General features: G+C 41.4%; 1 protein-coding gene across 2 annotated transcripts; it reads left to right on the forward strand.

Moving 5' to 3' along the window:
- The first annotated feature begins 668 nt into the window (after positions 1–668).
- osgepl1 (O-sialoglycoprotein endopeptidase like 1) lies at positions 669–11,432 on the forward strand. 2 transcript variants are annotated; one of them, XM_033023776.1, is made up of 7 exons: positions 669–1,121; positions 2,531–2,918; positions 5,191–5,395; positions 5,493–5,641; positions 7,995–8,125; positions 10,898–10,969; positions 11,188–11,432. In XM_033023776.1, exons 1-7 carry the CDS (start codon positions 913–915, stop codon positions 11,264–11,266), a joined length of 1,233 nt encoding a protein of 410 aa, XP_032879667.1. In that variant the 5' UTR covers positions 669–912; the 3' UTR covers positions 11,267–11,432. The 2 variants fall into 2 exon arrangements, with proteins under 2 accessions (XP_032879667.1, XP_032879666.1); XM_033023775.1 differs by having other exon boundaries at positions 670–1,121; positions 5,490–5,641.
- Positions 11,433–11,821: the final 389 nt, after the last annotated feature.

Here is an 11,821-nt window from a genome sequence, read left to right on the forward strand (position 1 = left end):
CTTTTCGGTCAATTTTACAAAGACTAGGATAATTATTTGCAATGTTTTATAAACTGATGTCAAAATATTCAGCTATCAAAGTGGAATCTACTTGATTGTTAAACCAGTACCATAATCACTCTACTATAGTACCCTTAATATGTTTGCATTTGCTGATATGAATGCATATAGAGGTATATGTTTCATGCTCTATTTAGAAAAAAAATCTGTAATGAATGTAGTGTATTTAATGGAGTTAATATGCTACAGTGTTTTCACAGACCATCAAATACCAGTTCTGGTTTTACAGTGTATTTTTAGAAGATGAAGTAATCTCATATAAGTCTTTGTCTTTCTGCTCCTTCTCGTTTCTCTGTACTGAATACAATTTCTCTACACTCTCCGTTTAACGCTACCAACTGACACGCGGTTAAAAGAAAACAATAGACAATAGGTGCAGGAGTAGGCCATTCGGCCCTTCGAGCCAGCACCGCCATTCAATGTGATCATGGCTGATCATCCCCAATCAGTATCCCGTTCCTGCCTCCTCCCCATATCCCCTGATTCCGCTATTTTTAAGAGCCCTATCTAGCTCCCTCTTGAAAGCACCCAGACAGCAAACAGATGAACATATTTTTACAAATCTGACAACTCGAAATTATGGACAGTAATTCAACTGGAAGGGGGAATGTTTCAAGCGACGGAATTATAGTTGCACTCCTCCAGAGTGGGGAACAGCCAGTGGTGACACAGAACCAATGTCCTACCCTTGTTGAAGACAAGCGTGGGGCGATGTTCGGAGTGTTTTCCTGCGGGGGTTATTAAACTGCTGGGTATTTGGGGTGAACTTTAAACGGTGCAGCCGAGGTGGGAGCTGCCGCTGCAAAGTCGTGCCTCCGGGGATTGTTGTCCCGCCGCCGCTCTCCGTGTAGCATGGTTCGGGAACCGAACGTTGCGCGGGTCGGCGTTGCCATGGCGATGCATTGTCTGGGGACCCGGGCCCTGAGCTGGGCGGCTGCCCGCGCTCCCCGGCTGGTGCTGGGCATCGAGACCAGCTGCGATGACACCGCCGCCGCGGTGGTGTGCGAGGCAGGGACAGTCTTAGGAGAGGCCCTGCACTCTCAGAAAGAAACTCACCTCAAGTAGGTATCCTAATGCTTGCACCATGAACTATAGTTGCAACTATTGTCTAGGGTTGCATTAAGAACTTCGCACTTATTTTGCACTCGTATGGGTTGTTTATTCATTTTGTTTGTCTTATATATCATCTACGTGTATTGTGTTACAGGCCTGTTATGCTGCTGCAAGTAAAAAAATAATCACTCCATGGTAGGTACATTTGGCAATTAAACAGTCTTGACTCCCTTGACAGTTATGAAATCCACGGGTTTCTATTTGCAAAGTAAGAAATGGCCTTGAGGTGCAATGTAATGCATTTGTTTCGCATCTAATAATATTTGTTGATTTTAGTGTAATTGCCTGGAAATTCAAGCTTTCTTTAGCTGCACTTAATAGAGAATGCTGGAAACATTAAGCAGGTCGAGCAGCATCTATGGAGAGATGCTTGACCTGAAAGTTTCCATCGTTTTCTGCTTCTGTGTCTGATTTTAGCATTTGTAATTTTTTGCTTAGAACTAAATACCTTTGATGCTAAATTATTTAAAAACAAACATAGCACTATTCTGAAAAATAATTCCCGGTAGCAAATAACAATTTCAACAAACTATTGAAGGAATTCAGTGGGTCAGGCAGCATCTGTAGAGGGAAATATACAGACAACGTTTAGGGTAGACAGTGGAATGCGAAGAAAGGACCCAGCTATCACTGATGCTGCCTATTGTGCTTAGTTCTTCCAGCAGTTAGGTTTTTATTTTGTTCAGAATTCGGGCATCTGCACTTTTGTGTCTGAAAATAGCAATTTCACTTGCACTTCTGTTGCTTGAAATTTTGTGATAAATCACTGTTTAGTTTGTTCAAAATAATTATTCTAAAGTGCAAATTAGTATCATGTTCTGATTGCTTTAAGGTTAACAGACTATATATATTTAAATACACATATCTGTATGTTAATAAACTTTAGAACACAGTTTGGGACCAAATGCATGTAAATATGAAAATATGCTTTCATTGTCAAAAGGAAACAACTTTTTTTTTTCAACTGATACTGTTTGAATCCTTGATTTCTTAATGTTTCATCAGCAGAAGCTGTATGCAACGTTTGAATTTAAATATTCTGATGCTAATTCTCCATTTATAAATAATAACTAATGTCCACATCTTGTGAGTAGTCAGAGATTCAAAAATAGTCTTTGACGTTGTGCTTTAACTGTAAAACCTTGGTACGCGTGACAATAAACTAAACTAAAAAAGGGAGAATGGCATATTTTGGATATTTGATCAACTGATAAACCATAAATTATTTCTAAGATAGACACAAACTGCTGGAGCAACACAGTGCGACAGGCAATGTCCCTGGATAGAAGGACAGGCAACGTCTCTGGATAGAAGGAATAGGTGATGTTTTTGTTATCCTTGTATTGTTTTGTTTCAGGGCAGGTGGAATAATTCCACCAGTGGCGCAGAGACTACATAGAGAGCACCTGGACAGAGTGGTGCAGGAAGCTATGGACAATAGTGGAGTACCCCTTAATGAAGTGACGGCAATAGCGACAACTATAAAGCCAGGACTTGCACTAAGTCTACAAGTGGGCCTAGAGTACAGTTTAAAACTAATAGAACAATGTAAGAAACCCTTCATTCCTGTTCACCATATGGAGGCCCATGCGCTGACCATTCGAATGCTGCAGTCGGTAGAATTCCCCTTCCTGGTCCTATTGATTTCCGGTGGTCACAGTCTGCTTGCTGTCGCTCGTGGAGTCGATGACTTTCTTCTTCTTGGACAGACGTTGGATGAAGCCCCAGGAGACACACTGGACAAGGTATATACTGAGGGAAATGGTTAAATCAGTAAGGAAAAATAAGTAATATTTTTACAGTAATCTGAGGGTCTTTAGAATTATCAGTTATTCTTGCAAGATGGCGACTCTGCATACTGATCCCATAGGAGGATTAACTTTTCAAAAGAGAGTTAGATTTCGCTCTTAGTGCTAGAGGAATAATATTGAACCTTTGTGTACATTTACAACGAGAATAATTGTTGGATGATTGAAACCAAGAATATGGGGATTAGGCAGGAAATTGGAGTTGGGGGCGAGGGCAGATCAGCTGTGATTTTATTAACTAGTAAAGCAGGGCTTAACATTAGCAGTTTGAGGTGGAGCAAGCCACTGATCAAATGACTTGTTTTCTAATGTAAACACACGTGCTTTCTGTCTTCTAACCTTCTCTTCCTCCAGCATGGCATGTGCAGTCGGACCCGCTGAGTTAGTCCACCACTTTAGGTCTTTTTGGCATATGTTCTTCTTATCAAGTTCACATCACAAGATTAGAAATTGTTCAGCCAGAGCTGAACACACTTCTCGGCAACTGCGTACAATGTGTCTTGCGCTTCATATGTTAGAATGTGCTATTGAAAACGTTTTTTTTTTTCTGTGGGTTACTGAAATCCTAAAATAAATTGCAAAGAAGTGGAAGCTATATTGCTTTGTGTCTTGCAAAATCTAAGATACATAAAACAGTACAACAATGAACAAGTCCTACTGCCCACAATGTCTGTACTGAACATGGCGCCAAGATAAACTAATCTCATCTGCCTGCACATGATCCATCATCTCATCTTCCCCATACAAATTTTCCCCAATAACCTTAAAGCTAGGCCCTCTAGTCTTTGATATTTACTCCCTGGGAGAATGGTTCTGACTGTCTACCTTATCTATGTATTTCATAATTCAACATGCTCTTGTCAGGTTTCTTTCTATCTCCCCCCCCCCCCCCCCCCCCCCCCCCCTCCCTCCGATACTCCAGACATAATGATCTAAGTTTGTCCAACCTCTCCTTATAGGTAATACCCACTAATCCACATAGCATCCTTGTAAATCTCTTCTGCACTCTCTCCAAATCTTCTCATCCAGCCTGTGGAGAACAACACTGCACACAATACTTCAAATGCAGTTTAACCAATGTGTTATGAAACTGCAACGTGACTTCCTGAGTCTAATAATGTCTCGACCGATGAAGGCAAATGTACCGTACGTTTTCTTTACCACTCTATCTACTTGTATTGCTTCATTCAAGGAGCTGTGGACACCCGAGATCCCTCTGTACATCAATGCTGTTACGGGTCTTGCCATTAACTGCATACTTTCCACTTATTTACGACCTCCCCCATGATGCAACACCTCACACTTGCTCAGATTAAACTTCATCTGCCATTTCTCCACCCATATCCGTAACTGATCTAAATCTCACTGTATTTTTTGACAGCCCTCCTCACCGTTCATAACTCCACCAATATTGGTGTCATCTGCAAACTTACTAATCAACTACGCTGTATTTAAGTCCAAGTCGAGATTTTGGGCTAAATTGTATAAGCATTTTTTGTGGGAAGTTCAGTTGTTGTTGACTTATCCGTCGATGAGTTGATGTGCACCTGAGGACAGACAAAAATAGTGAGGAAATTTGGCTGGAGTGAACTTTTATGTTGACTTGCAACCAAATTTCCTCGATCATGCAATTTCTGGTATTAGATCGATTAGTTGTTGATCACTAATATAAGTTTTTAAGTGACATTATTATTTTATCTTTTTATTGGTATCGATAAATATTTTAACGTTTTCAACCATTTTTAAATGGTCAGCATGGACCCGGTGGGCCGAAGGGCCTGTTTCCAAGTTTCTAAATTAAACTAAACTAAATAAAATGTTTCTAGTTATCTGAGATGTTTGGAAACAATGCAAAGGTTTTTTGAACATAATGTGGAAGAGCACTTTTCCTGATGACCCTAGAAATTCAGCATGGAACCAGGCCCTTCGGCCACAGAGTCCGCTCCGACCAGCGATCACCCCATACACTAGCACTATCTTGCACACTATGGATAATTTACAGAAGCCAATTTACCTACAAACCTGTACGTCTTTCGAGTGTAGGAGAATACCCACGTGGCACAGGGAGAGCGTACAAACTCTGTACAGACAACACCTTTAGTCAGGATCGATCCCAGGCTTCTGGGGCTGTAAAGCAGCAACTCTACAACTGAGTCACTGTACCGCCCCCATTATAGCCATTTAAACTTATGACACTCTTTCTTTACAGATTGCAAGAAGACTATCGCTGAAGAATCACCCAGCATGCTGTACAATGAGTGGGGGTGAAGCTATTGAATATTTGGCCAGAACGGGGAATCGATTGCATGTTGAGATAAGAGAACCTATGAGCCACCATATAGACTGTGATTTCTCCTTTTCTGGTCTTCGCAATCAGGTCAATCTAATAATTGCCAAAAAGGAAAAGGAAGAAGGTTAATTTGTCTTTTACCTGTTTTCTTCATGTGGTTCAATTCTGATTCACTCTTGCTCGCTCCTGTATATTGTAAGTCAGATGTATTTCTCAAGCAGGTATCCAGGATGGCCAGTTGCTGTCGTGTGTGAATGACATTGCTGCTGCTGTGCAGCATACAGTGGCAGTTCACTTAGCAAAGCGAACACATCGAGCCATTCTCTTCTGCAAGAAGGAAGATTTTTTGCCCCAATCAAACCCAGCCTTGGTTAGTATCTCATTATGCAGCCATGCTCCACTTAAACATAGCATTTGTTGGCCAAGGGTTCATGAAATGGTCAGATGTGGTGCTTAATTGGAAAAGTGAAGAGAGTATGGTGCTTTTAAAAAGGATATGAAAAGTGTCAATGAAATTTACAAAAATTAGAGTGCACACGGAAAGTCCATAGCCCCAGTAATCTGTGGAAATGGTTTTGTTCCACATGAACATAGAAAAGTACGAGACAGGATCAGGTCCTACAGCCCACAATGTCAGTGCCGAACATGTTGTCAAGATATACTAATTCTTCTTCTTCCGTATGGCGTGCCCAGCCTAAAGTTGTAAGACAACTTATTCTGTTTGATCTTCTGTTTGTGCACACCAGGTTGATTGCATTTATTGAAACAGGGTGGACCACGTGAAGGTTGCAATCACCCACCCGTAAACTCATTAATCTGCCTGCACCTGATCCATAGCGCTCCATTCTCTGCATATCAATGTGCCCATTGAAAAGCCTCTTAAATGTAACTATCACATCTGCCTCTACCACCACCCCTGGCAGCACTTTCCATGCACCCACCACCCCCTGTGTATGAAAATAACTTGCCCACACATCTCCTTTACACTTCGCCTGTTTCACTTTCAAGCTATGTCCTCTAGTTTTTGACATTTCCCCGCAGGGAAAAAGGGTTTCCATTATCTACCCTTCCCATGCCTCTCATACTTGTAAAAACTTCTATCAGGTGTCCCCTCAGCTTCAGGCTGCTGTCTACACTTTTCTATCCACCTCATCTCAGACGCAGCATATCAGCTGATTCTCATGTTGAGTTACCACATCGTTGAGTTATCAGTCTCTACGGTGACACTGCTGGAAAAGGTTGATAACCCCAAGCACTTCCACACGGGGAGGGACTGGTAGGTGGGGAATCAGCTGGCTAACAGCATAACTGTTAGCATCTGTTCCAGGCATACACTGGCCCAATCCCCGAACTCTACCTCCACTACATGAATGACTACATTGGTGCTACCTCCTGCACCCATGGAGAACTCACTGATTTTATCAACTTCACTAATTTCCATCCTGCACTCAAATTCACTTGGACCATCTCCCTACCGTTTCTAAATCTCACCGCCTCCATCACAGGAAACAGACTATTGGCCGACATCTACTACAAGCCTACTGACTCCCAAAGCTATCTTGACCTTCAACTCATCAGCCGTCGCATACAGCAAATAATCCTCCAACATTTTCGCCACCTCCAACGGGATCCCACTACTGACCACATCTTCCCATTTCCACCCCTTTCTGCTTTCCGCAGAAACCGTTCCCTCAGAAACTCCCTGGTCAACTCGTCCCTTCCCACCCAAACCACTCCCTCCCCAGGTACTTTTCCCTGCAACCGCAGGAGATGCAACAACTGGCCCTTTACCTCCCCCCTCGACTCCATCCAAGGACCCAAACAGTCTTTCCAGGTGAGGCAAAGGTTCACTTGCACCACATCTACTGTATCTGCTGTTCCAGGTGTCAACTTCTCTACATCGGCGGGACCAAGCGCAGGCTCGGCGATCGTTTCACTGAACACCTCCACTCAGTCTGTCTTAACCCACCTGATCTCCCGGTGGCTCAGCACTTTAACTCCGCCTCCCATTCCCAAACTGACCTTTCTGTTCTGGGCCTACATTGTCAGAGTGAGGCCCAGCGCAAATTGGAGGAACAACACCTCATATTTCGCTTGGGTAGTTTACACCCCAGCGGTATGAACATTGACTTCTCCAATTTCAGGTAGTCCTTGCTTTCCCTCTCTCCATCCCCTCCCCCTTCCTAGTTCTCCCACTAGTCATACTGTCTCCGACTACATTCTATCTTTGTCCCGCCCCCTCCCCGACATCAGCCTGAAGAAGGGTCTCGACCTGAAACGTCGCCCATTCCTTCTCTCCAGAGATGCTGCCTCACCCGCTGAGTTACTCCAGCATTTTGTGTCTTCTATTAGCAACTAGTTTGACCCCAGCATTGAAATGGCATCTTCTTGTCTCCTTTGCCTTCTCAAAGTTGATGACCAATTGCACTTGAAGATCTAATCAAATACAAACATAGCCTTTCTTTAGCACAAAATTACCTACATAGGGAGGCTAAATGATTTCACACACAAAAAAAATATTTACATGTATATGAAAGTGTTGATTTCTCACATGTTTTATATTCCTTAATTTGTAGAGCATTTCGAAGCACATCATCTGTGCATCCTCCTGAGCGAGGAAATTAAGGGTTATTCATGAAGAAAGATTACACTTTCAGTTACTGTTAACATCTTGTTTTTTGATTTGTGTGGTCTATTCACATGTATTCCTTGCTTCATCTCAGGTGGTTTCAGGTGGAGTGGCCAGCAATGAATACATCATAAAAGTCTTGCAGATAGTAACTGAAGCAAATGGGTTGTCACTGAACTGTCCTCCTCCTAAGCTCTGCACAGACAACGGCATAATGATTGCATGGTGAGAGAAATATAAACTGTTATTCTTAATTTGAAGTTTTATTGCTTGGCTCTTTTGTGGAAAACTTTTTTTTTTAAGTGCAAACCTTGAATTTCCCAGATTTGATGCTTGGTCATCAAGTGTTTCGTTTCCAGCAATCCAGATGTGGAGGAAGTTAATCTGGATAAGTTTGACCTTTTCTGCTGGACCCCGGACCAATTTTCAAACCATTGATCCAAAACTTTTCTTTGTCACTAACTCCTTCACTAGATCAAAGCACAACAGCAATAATTTCTAGAACCATATAAGAAGGTGTTGCAGGTCCATTCACTACTTATCAGAGGAACAGGACACTGAATACCAAAATTAAAATTGGGCATTTAGTTTTGTTTTTGAAAGCAATGAGACTATTTAAGAGGCTGAATATGTAGCTGCTGCATAAGAGAGTCATAAACAGAAGAAATGCAGCATGGAAACAAGCCCTTTGGTTCACCAAATCCAAACTGACTGACCATCAACCACTGATTAACACAAATCATAAAATAATCGAATCCAACTTTATTCTATCCATGTTGTCCAACGCTTAAAATGTGGATTGCAAGCATGTTGGACACCGCGCATCTTGAGGAAATGCGATTCCTCCTAATGGATAAATCAGACCAATTCATAACGAGTTGGTCTCCATTTGTCGTCTTTTTGGAATCATATGGTGCAACACAATTGTAAAAGCTAACTGTTTCAGGACTGGACGAGGGATGGTCAAGATTATAAACAATTATCTCCTTTTTTTTTTCTTCTTTGTTTTATTCTCTTTTTTCTATTTTCTTTTCCTCGACTTTCTTCACTTTGGTGCCATATGATTGTACTTACTTCTAATTAAATAAAATATATTTTTTTAAATGGTGTCAACAATATCTCCAAATTCTACCACGCACCTAGACTCAAGGGACAACTTGACAAATACCAATTAACCCACCACTCTGCATGTTTTTGGGATGGGGGGGTGGTGAAGGAAGCAGCTGGAGGGAACACACAGGGTCACAGGGGGATCGTGCACACTCCACACAGATAGCACCCAAGGTCAGGATTAAAGCCAGGTCTCTGGTGCTTTGAGGCAGAGCTCTACAATCTCCACCACTGCTGCCCGCCCTTAAACACAATTGATTATTTGTTCACTCATTGTTTAAACCTCAAGGTGTAAGATAATTACTTCAGCCCTTGAATTCTCCATGCAAACAGAAGTAAGGTGCCAGTGTACAACTCATAAATGTCTGTTTTTTAAAACTTTATTGGCAGCCAGTAATGGCAGATTTTCAACTTGGCACAAAGTAGTGCAGAAGAGACTTACCATTGTCAAAAATGTAACACATTTGGTTTAATCTTATGAAACATTTGTAGGATAATTGGCCTCAAATTGCCCCAAATATGTTGGGAATAGATGAGAAAGTGGGATAACAGAACTGATGTGAACAGGTTGGTATGATGGTAGGTGTGGGCTGAAGGGCTTGTTGTCATGCTGTATCTCTAAACTGAACTAAAGAGGAAGGCCGAAGGTACACAAAATTGCTGGGGAAACTCAGCGGGTGCAGCAGCATCTATGGAGCGAAGGAAATAGGCGACGTTTCGGGCCGAAACCCTTCTTCAGACTGTGCCAATTGGCACAACTTCGTCCATCCATTCTGAAACACCCTTCTGCGCGCTCACTGCAGAATTCAACTGTAGCTTCAAATGATGCCAAAATTTACTCCTTCACCTGCTCCCCATACCCTTTGTTTCACCCTAATGCCCTTACCAAATGTGGAGAATAGTTCCTTAGATTAGTTATAATGTGGCTACTAATTGAATTGCAAATTGTGTTCTCTTATCATGCTCTCATGTTTTGATGTGAATTTATGCCTGAAGGGCCTGTTCCACTGTACGAGGTAATTCAAGAGTTCTCCCGAGTTTCCCCTGATTCGAACTCGAAGAATTACGGTAATGGTCACTCGTAGGTACTCGGGGCTTTCATGAAAAAACTTCACGAGCTTACCGCGTTTCCCGAGTACCTGCCGTTAGCGTTACGAGCCGCTAAGAGACGTCCCGTGCTCCGATGTACCCGCTACGTACATTCTACGTACTTACCACGAGTTTGATTTTTTTTTAAACTCGGGAGAGCTCTTGGGTAAACTCGTATAGTGGGACAGGCCCTTGAGCCTTTTACTGATAAAAATACTTCAAGATCATTTGTGAGTAAGGTGGTCCAAAAATTGTAGCGCTATCGTGTACCGTTTTGGCGTAGTTCCGGGATCACATACACACACATACATAGAAACAAACAAGATGAGAGTTTTAGTAATATATAGATTGGGGGTGTGGGCAAGATGTTTCTTTATAATATTCTAATAATCAGTCTCAGCAGTGCCTCCCAGTTTGAGTGCCTTTCTTGCACCGTGTACTTGGCACTGAGTACAAGATTCATTATGTAATGTTACGAGATGATAGTTTAAATATGATGTCCTTTGGCATCTCCTCTACAACATTGCCTGCATGATCACTTTTAACTTCATGCCTTCATCAATTTTATTCCATGTCATTCATTTTGTATAATGGACAATAATAAATGCAAAAAAGGTTGGATAAAACCTTTTACTTTTTTTGTATTTTTAATTGGACATATTGTGCCTCTATTTTTAATTTAATATTCTTATATGCAGTTCACATCCTGATTTTAAAACAGATTCTGATAATGTTTTTCTTTTGTGAAGCGACGTACAGTTGTTAAAATGACACATGCCCATTGTTTCTGATTTCTAGGAATGGTATAGAGAGACTTCGAGCAGGAATCGGCATTCTACATAATCCAAAAGCAATTCGCTATGAGCCAAAGTAGGTAACAAATATTACATTTTTGATAAAAATCAGAGTTCTGAGTTAGATGTAGATTTTTCAATTGTAGTTATGCTGTTTAAGAATTATATACAAACCTATGGAAACATATGACTGAATATTAAGATACACGAAGGCCATTTTAAAATGAGCAGATATAGATGTAATTAAAATAAGAATGCATTGTTGTTGATCAATCTCTGTCACTTGTTTTGCAGAGCCCCTCTTGGAATTAACTTATCAGAACAAGTAAGGAGAGCAGCACTGAAAGTTCCTTATCTAAAACTGAAGATATGACTACCAGTGCTTTGCTGGGTGGTCGCCCATTTTAAGAATCGCCAAACTGAAAATCTCCAGCGAGAATGATTTTTAAATTAAATACATGTATATTGGATTCTTCTACATTTATAAACAATATTAAACCATGTATATTTGAAATATTAAACATCAAATTAGTTATTGACCGAGAGTGTATTTTTGTTGCAAAGTTACCAAAATTTAGTCTAGATTCGCAAAATTTCTCAGATGTTGCTTGCTGTAAGCACAGTGCCCTGATAATTCAATGCTGGGGAAGGCACATGAAACCAGTGTTACGTAGAAGGCCAGGTTTTGAAGAAGAAGTTACAAATTGTTACAAATTGTTATTGAAGTTCATGGCAATGTGTAGTTGAAAACGCCATGCTTGGTTCAAGAAACTCTTCTGATGGGTTTGCCATCCTGGATTGCAGGTTAATTGCAGATTCCATTGTTGGGGCATGGGAAGTGGGGATTGTGGAGGTCAGTAGGGAACCTTCTTCACAGTGGAGAGAGGCCTAGGTTCCGTTTTCATGGTTAGATATCAGTGAGCGTTGA

This window comes from Amblyraja radiata, chromosome 7 (assembly GCF_010909765.2).
Source record: "Amblyraja radiata isolate CabotCenter1 chromosome 7, sAmbRad1.1.pri, whole genome shotgun sequence".
Lineage (NCBI taxonomy): Eukaryota > Metazoa > Chordata > Chondrichthyes > Rajiformes > Rajidae > Amblyraja > Amblyraja radiata.